Here is a 15566-nt window from a genome sequence, read left to right on the forward strand (position 1 = left end):
GGCAGGTACAGGATACTGAGTTGGATGATCAGCCATGATTATATTGAATGGTGGTGCAGGCTCTAAGGGCCGAATGGCCTACTCCTGCACCTATTTTCTATGTTTCTATGTTCCTATAACCTTGCATCACTAACTATCTGCCTGATAATCCCTTCTCATTGACAGCTCGAAGTGATCATTTACTATCACACACTCAGCTTGTGATTCACCACTTTGCCACAAGTTCATAGGTTCTAGGAGCAGAATTAGGCCATTTGGCCCATCAAGTCTACTCTGCGATTCAATCACGGCTGATCCATTTTCCCCATTCTCCTGCCTTTTCCCCATAATCCCTGACACACATACTAATCAAATATCTATCTATCTCTGCCTTAAAATATCCACTGACTTGGCCTCCACAGCCTTCTGTGGCAATGAATTCCACAGATTCACCACCCTCTGACTAAAGAAATTCCTCCTCGTCTTTCTAAAGGTACATCCTTTAATTCTGAAGCTATGACCTCTGGTCCTAGACTCTCCCACTAGTGGAAACATCATCTCCACATCCACTCTATCCAAGCCTTTCACTATTCGGTACATTTCATTGAATTTACCCCCTCATCCTTCTAAACTCCAGTGAGTACAGGCCCAGTGCCGTCAAATGCTCATCATATGTTAACCTAATTATTCATGGGATCAACCTCCTTGTAAACCTCCTCTGGACCCTCTCCAGAGCCAGCACATCCTTCCTCAGATATGGAGCCCAAAATTGCTCACAATATTCCAAATGCGGCCTGACCAACGCCTTATAGAGCCTCAACATTACATCCCTGTTTCTGTATACAAGCTCTCTTGAAATAAATGCTAGCATTGTGTTTGCCTTCCTTTCTACTGATTCAATTTGCAGATTAACGTTTTGTGAATCCTGCACCAGCACTCCCAAGTCCCTTTGCACCTCCGATTTATGAATCCTCTCCCCATTTAGAAAATAGCCTACACTTTTATTCCTACTACCAAACTGCATGACTCCACACTTTGCTGCACTATATTCCATCTGCCACTTCTCTGTCCACTCTCCCAACCTATCCAAATCCTTCTGCAGAGTCCCTGCTTTCTCTACACTATCTGCCCCTTCCACCTATTTTTGTTTCATCCGCAAACTTGGCCACAAAGCCTTCAATCTCCTGGTCCTGATCATTAATATAAAATGTGAAGAGTAGCGCCCCAGCACCGGCCCCTGCAGAACTCCACTGATCACTGGCAGACAACCAGAAACAGTCCCCTTTATTGCCACTCTTTGCCTTCTGCCATCCAGCCAACCCACTATCCATCCTAGTATCTGCCCTTTGATATCGTGGGCTCCCATCTTCCTCAGCAGCCTCGTGTGTTAGCACCTCATCAAAGGTCTTCTAAAAATCCAGGTAAACCACGTCCCCTGACTCTCCTTTGCCTATCCTGCTATTTACTTCCTTAAAGAATTCCAACATGTAATTGAGAATTGATTTTGTCCATATAGAAATTGTAGATCTTTCCTTTTACTAATCTAAACTTTCAAAGCAAATGATCATATTGAATGATATAATATTTTACGCAAAATAAGTAACGTTTAGATGTATATGGGCCAAATGCAGGCGTGAGGCTAGTCTGGATGGAAACCTTGGCATAGACGAGTTGGGCTGAAGGGCCTGTTTCTCTGCTGCTTGACTCTGACTCTAATCGCAAACTATGCTACTTGCCAAACTTATTGATATTAATTTGTCATTTGTTCAAAAATGATTGAAATAATATTCAGTTATATTATGAAGAATGGAATTACATAATATAACGGAATACTATTTTAATCATGAATGGGAAGGAACTGCAGATACTGAAGATAGACACAAAATGCTGGAGTAACCCAGTGGGTCAGGTATTCCTTCCAACACATATTGAACTGCAGATGCTGGTTTACACCAGAGATAGACACAGAATGCTGGATTCTGAGGAAGGGTCTTGACGCGAAACATGCCCATTCCCTCCATCCAGAGATGCTGTATGTCTCGCTGAGTTATTCCAGCATTTTGTGACTGTTTTAATCACATTCAGTTTACAATTAAACAACATAAACTAAGCTTCAGTTGAAACCTGTTGACGTTTGATGCTTAACTTATGTTAAGGGGCTGTCCCACTGTACAAGCAAATTCAAGAGCTCTCCCGAGTTTAAAAAAAAATCAAATGTTGAATGTACGTTGCGGGTACGTCGGAGCTCGGGACGTCTCTTAGCGGCTCGTAACGCTAACAGCAGGTACTGGGGAAAGGCGGTAAGCTCGTGAAGACTCGTGAAGATTTTTCAACATGTTGAAAAATGTCCACGAGAGCCCCGAGTACCCACGAGCGGCCATTACTGTAATTCTCCTAGTTCGAATCAGGGGAAACGCGGGAGAACTCTTTAATTAGCTCGTACAGTGGGACAGCCCCATTAGTTGGATCAACTACCCCTCCTGATAATTGGCTCAAATGTAGTTAAAGAAGTGATATCACTCTGTTAAAAGTGTGTTAGAACTTGCAAACTGATATTATTGCAACTGAAGTGATATTTAACACCACTTTCATCATTTATCACATGTTGGGACAAACATTGCTGACAGTTATGTTTTATTATTTATACTTTTCTGATGAAGAGTGTTGCACCGTGACTTGAAGGAGGACCTGTGACTCACTGGTGTATCTCAAGGCTTTTGAGTCAGCAGGTTGTGAGTTTGAGACCCAAGTTAGCCAATATATTACTGAGGGCCTTCATACAATACAATACAATACAATACAATATATTTGTCATTTGAACCCCATTGAGGTTCAAACGAAATGTTGTTTCTGCAGTCATACACACAAGAAAGACCCAAGACACAACACAATTTACACAGACATCCATCACACCGCATCTCCTCCTCGCTGCGATGGAAGGCAAAGACTTATCTCTCCCCTGGACTCCCCATTCCCCTCCCGATGTCAGAGTCAAAGCCCCCGGCGGGCGATGGTAATTGTCCCGCAGCCATTAACGCCGCGCCGGGTAATGCAAGGCCACGCTCCGGGTCTTGGTGTTGGAGCCCCCGGCGGGCGCTAGCAAAGTCCCGCAGCCATTCCAAGCCACACCGGGCGATGATGTAAGGCCCCGCTCCAGGTAATCTTCAACCCCGCAACTCGGGCGGGTGAAGTCGCCATTGCGGAAGCCCCGAAAAGCGGTCTCCCAGCAGGGACCCGGGGGCTCCCGGTGTTCCTGTCTGCCAGACATGTGGTAAGCCTCCGAATCTCCGGGGTCGGGTCGCAGCAGCGCGCCACTCCCGCTCCGGACTCGGCCAGCTACGTGATGGTGAGTAGCTCCGCAGCTCCGTGACTGGAGCCCCAGGACGTTCCTGCTGGAGGCCGCTCCACAGTGCTCGGCCCCAACGACAACGGAGACCCGACAGAGAAAAGGTCGGGCTCTCCGTGCAGGGGATAGATTTTTAAAAGTTTCCCCCACCCCCCCCTCCCCGCCCCCCGCCCCCACACACATACACACACACACATACACAAAAACAAATAATAAAAATTACATTCAAACAAGACAAAAAATAATAAAAAGACAGACGGACTGCAGAGGCCGCTGCGACGTGAATTCCATCGAGCCCGCACCGACCAGTGATCCCCGCACATTAACTCTACCCTACACCCACCAGGGACATTTTTACATTTATCACCAAGCCAATTAACCTACAAACCTTGGAGTGGGGGAGGAAACTGAAGATCTTGGAGATCTTGGAGAAAACCCACGCAGGTCACGGAGAGAATGTACAGACTCCGTACAGACAGCACCCGTAATCAGAATCGAACCGGTGTCTCTGGCACTGTAAGGCAGCAACGCTATCGCTGTGCCACCGTGGCAGCCCGTAATATTAATTTGTGACAAGTGATGAAGATGGGATCCCGTTTGGGCAAATACTTCTTGTCTTTTTCACATTACAGCAATCGCCATAAAAAAAGGTCCATTATTGACTGTAAACCAATTTTACCTGAAACATTGAACAAGCTATTAAAAGGGTGTCTTTCTTACTTTGTTACAGTAAGTGAAAGGCCTGGATAGAGTGGATGTGGAGAGGATGTTTCCACTAGTGGGAGAGTCTAGGACCAGAGGCCATAACCTCAGAATAACAGGACGTTCCTTTAGAAAGGAGACGAGGAGGAATTTCTTTAGTCAGTGGGTGGTGAAACTATGCAATTCTTTGCCACAGATGGCTGTGGAGACCAAGTCAATTAATTTTTAAGGCAGGGATAGATAGATTCTTGATCAGTACGGGTGTCAGGGGTTATGGGGAGAAGGCAGGAGAATGGGTTTAGGAGGGAGGGATAGATCAGCCATGCTTGGATGGCAGAGTAGACTTGATGGGCCGAATGGCCTAATTCTGCTCCTACGGCCCATGAACTTACTCAGGAAATGCTTGCTGTCCATTTAATATTTATAAAAAACAAAACTCGAATATGTGAAAGAACTTAAAAAAATCATGCTCTATTATTCAAGATAAAAGAGAATAGAATGAATCCAGTAAATCCAGGGCAAACAATGGGGCAATCTCTCGAGAATTAAAAGAGAAATTCAGCTTAATTTTGCCAAGGCAATATGTATCCAACAAATTTAATTCAACTTTAGATGAGCAGCAGCAGCAATCCAAATAATAACTTCATTTTGAGTTTTATAAAATATGTTGTTAAATGCCATTAGGGGCAGCATGGTAGCACAGTGGTAAAGTTGCTGCCTTACAGCGCCAGAGACCCAGGTTCAATCCTGACTACGGGTGATGTCTGTACGGAGTTTGTACGTTCTCCCCGTGACCTGCGTGGGTTTTCTCCGGGGTCTCTGGTTTCCTTCCACACTCCAAAGACGTGCAGGTTTGTAGTTTAATTGGTTTGGTATAATTGTAAATTGTCCCTAGTGTGTGTAGGATGGCGTAAGTATGTTGGGATCGCTGGTCGGCGCGGACTTAGTGGGCCAAAGGACCTGTTTCCGCGCTGTATCTCTACACTAAACTAAAGTAAACAATCTCGTTTGCACAGTAAAATTGAAACTGGTAGAATAAGAGGGGCAATAAGAGATTAGTTACCAAGGTACATGAACCAGTGGTAGAGATGAAATACAATGAGTGACGAAGATTTGGAATGAGTAACAGTTGGAATTTGCTGCTTGGTTCCAAAGGTGTTGATGCACATCATCTCTTTTGTGTTTTACTATCTGATGAACATATAATGTTCATGTTGGTTTAAGTAAAGAACGTGTCATTTCAATGAAGTGTGCTTCATTTTATGCTGTTAAATTAGTTTTGTATTTTTCCACTAACTGCAGAATGTGAAAGACGATGGCCAACATGCATGGAGATTAAAACACTTTAACAAGCCTGCCTACTGCAACTTCTGCCTGAATATTCTACTGGGTGTTAGAAAACAAGGCCTCTGCTGTTCATGTAAGTAAATATATGGCAGCATACACCATTACAAGGAGTCTGTGATTTAGAACATGCACTGTAGAACAGTGCAACAGAGGTACAGGCCATTCGACTCACAATGCCCGTGCCAGACTTGATGGCAAGTTAAATTAATTTCCCCTGCCTGCACGTGATCCATATCCTTCTTCCCTACATTTCCATGGACAGGATGCCTGTGACTTTGGACTGGAGTCCAGCGACTGGTGGTGTCCCTCAGAGATTGGTGCTGGGTGCTTTGGTGTTTGCCATCTCTCTCGATGAGTTGGATGAGAATGTACAAGGCTTCATTAGTAAGTTTGTAGATGTCACCAAAACAGGTGGTATCGCAGATAGTGAAGATGGTTAACAAAAATTATAATGGGATCATGACCAGGTGGGAAATGGGCCGAGGAATGGATAATGGAGTTTAATTCAGATACGTGAGGGGCTTTGCATTTTGCGAAATCAAACCACAGCCTTCACAATAGTAGATAGGCACAAAATGCTAGAGTATCTCAGCATGACAGGCAGCATCTCTGGAGAGAAGGAATGGGTGACCTTTCAAATCGAGACCCTTCTTCAGACTGAGAGTCGGGGGAGAGGTTGACACAGAGATATGGAAGGGTAAGGTGTGAAAACGACAGATCAAAGATGATGATGGAGGAAATGTAGAATGGTTCATTGTTGGGTGAGGGGATAGTGACAACGAGGAAGACAAACAGTAAAATTAATCAGGGGGTCTGCGAAACTGGTAGAACTAGGGTGGGGGAGGGATGGAGAGAGAGGGAAAGCAAATGTTACTTGAAGTTAGAGAAATCAATATTCACGCCACTGCCCAAGCGAAATATGATGTGCTGTTCCTCCAGTTTGCGCTGGGCCTCACTCTGACAATGGAGGAGGCCCAGGACAGAAAGGTCAGTGTGGGAATGGGAAGGGGAATTAAAGTGTTTGGCAACCGGGAGATCAAAGCAGACTGAGCGGATGCGTTCAGCGAAACGATCGGCAAGCCTGTGCTTGGGCTCGCCGAAAAACAGGAGTCTAAAAGTGAGTCTAAAATTGGAGACATTAGTAGCGTAATGGGATCATTCCCACGTGGATACATTTTAACAGTACCTGCCTGTTCCGTTTTGAAGGATATCCAAATATCCCCAATATGGACAGATGACGGAGGAATTCATCTCCAGCTGTGAGAGTACCTAATGGCCGCATGCTCTGATTTTTTGAAAACATTTAGTCCTTATGTTATTTTATTGATATAATTTGGTAAATATGTGATGCGATTTTCTCCGTAGATGCTGCCTCACCCGCTGAGTTTCTCCAGCATTTTTTTGTCTACGCACGATTTTAATGATCTGATAATTTCATTTCAAATATTATTTTCCCATGTACGGAAATATAGAGATTTTCTAAAGATTTTTTCCCAGCATAAGAGCTTTCCAGATGAGCTCAGCTGTTGGTGATGGCTAGGTCTAAAACCTAATAAAATAATCAGTTCAAATGATCAAGGCATTTCTCTCCCCATATGCCCTGAACGCTTGAAATATTAGGTATTGTGTGCAGTGCAGATGCTGCATTACAAAGCTGCAAAATTCAATGATTCAACAAAATGTTATTTTCACACGAACCTTGGTGCAGTGAAATGATTAGTTTTGCAGAAAACCCGGTAAAATCATAAAGTTACAAAAGTTCACCAAACAGTCCTATCCACAACCTGCCATCGAACATGGCAGCAGCCCCCCCACTCCAGGTTCCCCCCTCTGTTCTCAGTGGATCTCCTCTCTCTCCGACGATTTGGGCGTGTGGGCAGATGCATGGCAGATGCAGTTTAATTTGGACAAATGTGAGGTTATCCACTTGGTGGCAAAAACAGGAAGGCAGATTACTATCTACAGTAAGTGGTGTCAAATTGGGAAAAGGGGAAGTACAATGGGATCTGGGGGTCCTTGTTCATCAGTCAATGAAAGTAAGCATGCAGGTACAGCAGGCAGTGAAGAAAGTGAATGGCATGTTGGCCTTTATAACAAGGGGAGTTTATATTAGCAAAGAGGTCCTTCTGCAGTTGTACAGGGCCCTAGTGAGACCACACCTGGTGTATTGTGTTCAGTTTTGGTCCCCTAATTGAAGGAAGGACATTCTTGCTATTGAGGGAGTGCATCATAGGTTTACATGGTTAATTCCCGGGATGGCGGGACTGTCATATGCTGAGAGAATGGAGTTGCTGGGCTTGTATACTCTGGAGTTTAGAAGGATGAGAGGGGATCTCATTGACACATATAAGATTGTTAAGGGTTTGGACACGCTAGAGGCAGGAAACATGTTCCCAATGTTGGGGGATTCCAGAACCAGGGGCCACAGTTTAAGAATAAGGGGTAAGCCATTTAGAACGGAGATGAGGAAACTCTTTTTCTCACAGAAAGTTGTGAGTGTGGAATTCTCTGCCTCAGAGGGCGGTGGAGGTCGGTTCTCTGGATGCTTTCAAGCTTAAAAATAGCAGTCAGGGGGATATGGGGAGAAGGCAGGAACGGGGTACTGATTGGGGATTATCAGCCATGATCACATTGAATGGCGGTGCTGGCCCGGGGCCGAATGGCCTACTCCTGGACCTATTGTCTATTGTCCATTGTTTATAGTCCCTGCTCACTCTCCGACAGTCCCCTTGCTCTCCAATGGCCCGCCTTGAGTCTATCTCTTCTTTCAAATATTTTTCATTGCACAGAGCACACAATTTTTATAGACAGCCAACCTAAAATACACTTGCCAACCTACTATCTGCTCTCTGAATTGATCTCAAGAGCTTAATATTAATATTTTAGCAAAGCTCTTACAAATATATCATTGTAATTTTATTTTAAGAAGTGCTATTTAAGACTGACTTTATTATCTTTAGAATTGTTGTAAGTCACATCAAACATGCAACAGTGATGGAAATAATTCTTGGAAGGGAAATACGTCATATAAATCATTTGTGAAAAATAAACAGATCAGACATTTAAAGCAGACATAAATGCTGGAGAAACTCAAGATACAAGATACAAGATTCAATTTAATTGTCATTTGGGCCCCTTGAGGTCCAAACGAAATGCCGATTCTGCAGCCATACATTACAAACAAATAGACCCACGACACAACATAATTTACATAAACATCCATTACATCGCTGTGATGGAGGGCCAAAAAAACTTATCTCTCCACTGCACTCCCCCCCCCCCCCGATGTCAGAGTCAAAGTCAAGGCCCCCGGCTGGCGATGGCGATTGTCCCGCGGCCATTAAAGCCACGCCGGGTGATGCAAGGTCGCACACCGGGTTCTTGATGTTAGAGCCCCCGGCGTGCGCTCGCGAGTCCCGCAGCCAGTCCAAGCCCCGCGGCCATTCCCCAAGCCCGGGCCGGTCTTCCTGTTGCGGGAGCCCGCTCCTGCCGCTTGCCAGACCCCAACGACAATCTCCGGAGGTCGGGCCCACAGCGCTCCATCAAAGGTCCACCCGCTCCGGACTCGGCCCGCTCTGCGACGGTGGGAGAGATTAGCAAAGAGCGCCCCCTCTTCCTGTTGGAGGCCGCTCCTTCCCAGCCCCCACGACAACCCCGACAAAGAAAAGGTCGGGTCTCCCCAGGGAGAGATTAAAAGTTACCCCCTCCCACCCCACCCCCCACACACACACACACACACCCCAACAAAAATAACAAACTCAGTGGGTGAGGCAGCATCTACGGAGCAAAGAAATAGGCAATGTTTCGGGTCGAAGAAGGATTTCGACCCGAAACGTTGCCTATTTCCTTTGCTCCAAAAATGCAGCGCATTTGTCTTTAGAAGCCATATTGATGCAGACAGATGCTATTGTTGATAACGTATGCAGTAAAGTGCTAACTTACACGAGTTGAGTGAAAAACTATTTCTAATGGAGAGGAAGGAACTGCAGATGCTGGATTAAACTGAAGACAGACACAAAAAGCTGGAGTAACTCAGCGGGACAGACAGCATCTCTGGTGAAAACGAATGGGTGATATTTCGAGTTGAGTCCCTTTGATATCTCTGTGCCTCCCTCTCACCTGACTCTCAGTCTGAAGAAGGGTCTCGATCGGAAATGTCACCAATTATTTTTCTCCAGAGATCCTGTCTGACCCACTCAGTTACTCCAGTTTTTTGTGTCTCTCTTTATTTTAAATACCTGTATAGTTGGGGTATTTACAAATAAATTTGTAAATGCACTTTGCATCAAGACAGAAATCAGTGTGAGCTAGTTGAGTTCCAAGGGATCCTGTGTTGCAGATGCATAGATGAGAAGAAGTCATTGTGTTTCTATCTATATTTTTACACAGAGGACCATGGTCTGGCAAACTAATATTTCACAGCCAGATAGGTAGCTGGATCAGGAAGCTTGTTAAATGTTGAAAAGTTATTTAACTCCATTTGAAGAGATATATGCAGTCTGAAGTAGGGTCTCGACCCGAAACGTCGCCTCCATAGGTGCTGCCTCACCTGCTTCGTTTCTCCAACATTTTTGTCTACCTCAAATTCTTTTATTTGTTTTTAAATCATTGAATGGCCTTGCCCCGCCTTACCTCTCTGAGCTGCTCCACCTATATGCTCCTGCCTGGTGCCTCAGGTCAGCGGATCAGCTGCTCCTTGAGGTACCAAGGTCTAAGCGGAAGCTCAGAGGGGATAGAGCCTTTTCTGTTGCTGCCCCGGCACTCTGGAACACCTTGCCGCTGCAGATCAGACAGGCCCCTTCACTGTCCATTTTTAAATCCTCCTTAAAAACTCACTTTTATTCACTGGCTTTCGACACTGGCTGAGACATTGTTCCTGTTTTTAGTGCTTTTAATGTCTTTTAATTTTTACTGTTTTTATAGTCCTGTCGTCTTAATGGTTTTAGTAGTTTGTAATAACTTTTTGTTGACTTCCCATGTACAGCACTTTGTGGTAACTGATGTTGTCTAAAAGCGCTTTTTAAATAAAGTTATTATTATTATTATTATTATTACCTATGGACAGATAAATATACTTTTGGTTACAGCTTACAAATCAGCGGTATGAAAGTTGACTTCTTTAACTTCAACTAGCCTGTGCTTTCCCTCTCTCCCCATCCCTCTCCCACCCTAGTTCTACGACCAGTCTGACTGTCCTCCTGAATATATTTTATCAGTATGCCTCGTTGTCACCTTCCCCTGGCTAACGATGATCTATTATACATTTTCCTTGATCTATGCCCCCCGTTTTTACACCTTGCCCATCCATATCTCTTGTGTCTCCCTCTCCTTTGACTCTCAGTCTGAAGAAGGGTCTCGACCTGAAACGTCACCCATTCCTTCTCTCCAGAGATGCTGCCTGCCCCGCTGAGTTACTCCAGCATTTTGTGTCCACCTTTGGTTCTTAGAATTCAAGAGGTCCACTTACATGAGCGAGCTGGAACAATGTGCCCCATGGATCTAGAGTTTAATATAAACCCTCCAAACTACAGATATTTATAAGGAATCTATGAAATGGGGATTTGAAGTGAAGAAGGCAATACCCAGCCATTAATGGGAGGGTATTTAACAGATGCTTGGTGAGAATAGGTCATCGTCCTTAGTGCTCCACAGTGTACATCATTAAACCTGTTACAGAACGACTGCTTCTTTGCATTGAGGCTGTAGAATAATAGAGTGATACGGCGTGGAAACAGGCCCTTTGGCCCATCTTGCCCACGCCAGCCAACATGTCCCAGCTACACCCGTCCCACCTGCCCGCACTTGGTCCATATCCCTCCAAACTTGTCCTATTCATGTGCCTGTCTAACTCTTTCTTAAATGTTTGGCTAGTCCCAGCCTTAACTACCTCCTCCGGCAGCTCGTTCCATACACCCACCACCCTTTGTGTGAAAAAGTTACCACTCAGTCGCCTATTAAATCTTTTCCCCTTCACCTTAAACCTATGCCCTCTGTTCCTCGATTCACATACCCTGGGCAAGAGACTCACTCAGTGCATCTACCTGATCTATTCCTCTCATGATTTTATACATCTCCAATAAAAACCAGTGTATGCAATATGTCAATGACAAATAGATTGGCTCAAAACAATCTTTGTTTCCAAAAATGCAAATTAAACAACAGTACAGGATACACAATTTCAGATTAATTAAATTAAGTAGATTCATATTAACTATCGTAGACTATAATCCTATATTAGGAGAAGTGCATAAAGAACAAGAACAGCCGTGTGCTGGGGCAGCAGGGCTAAGGCTGTGGACGCCAACAGAATGAATAAACTCACCAGGAAGGCTGGCTCCTTAGAGGGGAGGATGCTCGTCAAACTGCGGAGAATCCTGGACAATACAGCTTACCCCCTCCATGACACACTGGTCAACCTGAGGAGCACCTTCAGCAACAGACTGGTCCCACCAAGATGTAACACAGAACGCCACAGGAGATCCTTCTTCCCTGTGGCTATCAAACTGTACAACTCCTCCCCCTTCTGTCATGGGCTAGACTGAGACTGACTCCTCCCCCCTCCCTCCTTCCCCACCCCTCCCCAATCTTTGCACATCCCCAAGTCTTTCCACTCGTCACTTTAATTTCATGTTTCATGCATTTTGTGTTCTATGACTGTTGGCCGATCAATTCCCCTCCTGGGATAAATAAAGTTGTATCGTATCGAAAATGTTTGACCTTCATTTTGTTTTCAGTTTGCAAATACACAGTCCATGAACGATGTGTCTCCAAAGAGATTGCTTCATGTATAAGCACATATGTTAAATCCAAGAGAAATACTAATGTAAGTACCTTTTTCCTGTGTAACTGCAGAACTTGTATCTTAGTGTTGTGTCATTGTTCTATCTGGGCCATTGGGCAATAAAACACTCCTGACTTGAAATCTGAAAAGGTGTCCAGCACTGAAGTGAAGCCTTGTTCAAAGTGTTACCTTGAACACAAGTTCACTGCTTTAAGTAAAAACCTTGAACAAACTTTCCAGCGCAAGCCTCAAAATATAATATGCTAGACTTCTGAACTGCTTCTCTTCCACCAATCTATGAAATGATTTACAGTGCCCTCCATAATGTTTGGGACTTCTTCTTCTTGCGTTTGAGGCAGCAGAAGTTATGTAACGCCCTCCAGGCGCTGTGGCCAGTTACGCCTTACGCATTTAGCTCAAGCAGGGTGATGCCATCTGGTTCGACATCCGTAGGTGCCCGCCCTAAAAAGGGCGCATGCTCCAGGTTGGCGCCAAGCTGCGTGACTGCAGATACATTAGGGCTGCAAGCTGCGACGACTGAGGTTGCATTATTTCTGCTGCTGTCTCTGTTTGTTGCCGTTTGCCTGACTGAGGTCAGTTGACAGGGCTCACCACGGGGAGGTCGACAACATCAGCCCCAGTGTTTGTGACAAAGACCCATCATTTATTTATTTGCCTCTGTATTCCACAATTTGAGATTTTGTAACAGAAAAAAATCGCATGTGGTTAAAGTGCACAGGTTTTATTAAAGACCATTTTTATACATTTTGGTTTCACCATGTAGAAATTACAGCTGTGTTTATACATAGTCCCCCCCATTTCAGGGCACCATAATGTTTGGGATACATGGTTTCACAGGCGTTTGTAACTGCTCAGGTGTGTTTAATTGCCTCCTTAATGCAGGTAGAAGAGAGCTCTCAGCACCTAGTCTTTCCTCCAGTCTTTCCATCACCTTTGGAAACTTTTATTGCTGTTTATCAACATGAGGACCAAAGTTGTGCCAATGAAAGTCAAATGCCATTATGAGACTGAGAACAAGAATAAAGACATCAGCCAAACCTTACGCTTATCAAAATCAACTGTTTGGAACATCATTAAGAAGAAAGACAGCACTGGTGAGCTTACTAATCGCAAAGGGACTGGCAGGCCAAGGAAGACCTCCACAGCTGATGACAGAAGAATTCTCTCTATAATAAAGAAAAATCCCCAAAACACCTGCCCGATGGATCAGAAACAATCTTCGGGAGTCAGGTGTGGATTTGCCAATGACCACCGTCCGTAGAAGACTTCATAAACAGAAATACAGTGGCTACACTGCAAGATGCAAACCACTTGTATTATTGATGATATAAATGCTGATGACCAGGTTACAAGTACAGGTGCACAACCTTTTATCCGAAGATCCAAATAACGAAAACCTCCGAATAGCGACATTTTTTCGGTCCTTGAAGAAAGGTCCTTGAAAACGTTCACCGAGGGCGGCCCGCAGAGGTGACAGCGGAACCTCCGGTCGGTCCTCGAAGAAAGGGGAACTAAATCCCCATTCATAAAAGAGAAGGTGAGGGTATATTGCGCGGGAGGGTTAATAATTGACAATATGCTGCTACCTGCCCGCTGAGTTAAAACGTTCCCACGGTAGACTCACGGTACACTGTGTATCATGAGTCTTGCGTGGGAACTTCTCAACTCAGCGTGCAGGCAGCAGCAGATTGTCGCTCCCTTCAATTTCACCCCACCTACACCCCTCTGCTCCCCGGCCACGTGTGTGACCCCTTCCCTCCCCTCTCCAGCTCCACGCTCATTGCACCGGCGCGGGGGGCTTTGTACTGTCTTCACGACGGCGATGGCAGCAGGTCAGTGCAGTCACCGGAGACGTCAGGACCAATTGGACGTCGACCACCAAGCCCACCGCAAGCACGGTGAACCCAGAGACCCACAGCCAACAGCAGCCCAGCCCAGCCCCGCTCCAACTACTTAGGAACCTGGGTTGCGGATGACGGGGCGCAGCTCGGGGCGTCGTAGGAGGAGCGGGTTCCTGTTGGTCCTGACGTCTCCAGCCACTTACTATCCTCCGGGAACTGTACCGTCCTTGCAGGAGAGTGGGGTTGTTTGCAGTTGCAGAGGGACGGGGCAAGGGCGGTACAGTTCCCAGTCTCAGCTCCAGTCCGGGGGGGGGGGGGTGGCCGGAGACGTCAGGACCAACGGGACACCGACCCCCCAGGCCCACTGCAAGAACGGAGATCCCAGAGACCCACAGCCAGCAGAAACTCCAGCCCCGCTCCAACTCCAGGGGAACACGTAGGGACAGAAGCTGATGGTGTGCAAGGTACGTCTTTCTTGTTCTTGGGGTGACGGATGAGGGGGCGCAGCTCGGGCTGTGGGCAAACTGCCACTTGTCGCCGTAGCGGCCCATCGGGGAGCAGATTCCTCTGGAGTTGGAGGGGGAGGGGGGTATTGTGCTGTTTGATCGCCCCCTACTATCCCAGGGACAGGGAGACACAGCGGCTTTTTAGACTGGTGGGCAATCACTTCCAAAGTTCTGCCCACACAGTAAGTACACCTCTCCTACACTGCATTTCATACAAACATTTATTCTGCAAGAAAAAAACTACATTGAAGACTCAAACTCGCGACCGAGTAACTGCCGGGATCAAGGCGCAAACTCGTGACCTTCCGGATATGAGCCGAGCACTCTAAGCCAGCCATTAAAATCTACGCAAAAAAATTTCCATTCCGAAGACCGACAAATTCTGAATTACGAAAAGTGTCTGGTCCCAAGGCTTTCGGATAAAAGGTTGTGCACCTGTACTTAAAAGAGCAACCACAGTTCTGTAAAAAATGTCTTGTGGAGGCAACTGTGGAGGCCTCAATAGGCCCGACTATGGGTGAACTGGGGATGGGGACTGGTCATTGTGCCTTCCCTCATAGTGGGAACCATTGTGGGGGGATGTTTTTGTGTTTAAATTTCTTTATTACTGTTATGTCTGTATTCTTTCTTCATGTGCTGCATGGCAAGAAGCATTTCACTACACCTAGGTGTGTGTGACTAATAAAATAACCTTTGAACCTTTGAGACGAAGATTATCTTATATCAGAGTGATGACAAGAGCAAAATATGGAGGAGAGAAGGAACTGCCCAAGATCCAAAGCATACCACCTCATCTGTGAAACACGGTGGTGGGGGTGTTATGGCCTGGGCATGTATGGCTGCTGAAGGTACTGGCTCACTGATCTTCATTGATGATACAACTGCTGATGGCAGTAGCATAATGAATTCTGAAGTGTATAGACACATCCTATCTGCTCAAGTTCAAACAAATGCTTCAAAACTCATTGGCCGGCGGTTCATTCTACAGCAAGACAATGATCCCAAACATATTGCTAAAGCAACAAAGGAGTTTCTCAAAGCTA

At 45.6% G+C, this 15566-nt stretch overlaps 1 protein-coding gene across 1 annotated transcript in view; it reads left to right on the top strand.

Moving 5' to 3' along the window:
* Positions 1-15566, top strand: part of LOC129698553 (diacylglycerol kinase beta) — a 440909-nt gene that overhangs the window by 126319 nt on the left and 299024 nt on the right. Inside the window, exons 9-10 of the mRNA XM_055637631.1 lie at positions 5330-5447; positions 12109-12197. Of these exons, the coding sequence (XP_055493606.1) occupies positions 5330-5447; positions 12109-12197 (207 nt within the window). The remainder of the gene's footprint in view (positions 1-5329; positions 5448-12108; positions 12198-15566) is intronic.

The sequence above is a fragment of the Leucoraja erinacea genome, chromosome 7 (genome assembly GCF_028641065.1).
Source record: "Leucoraja erinacea ecotype New England chromosome 7, Leri_hhj_1, whole genome shotgun sequence".
Classification (NCBI taxonomy): Eukaryota; Metazoa; Chordata; class Chondrichthyes; order Rajiformes; family Rajidae; genus Leucoraja; species Leucoraja erinaceus.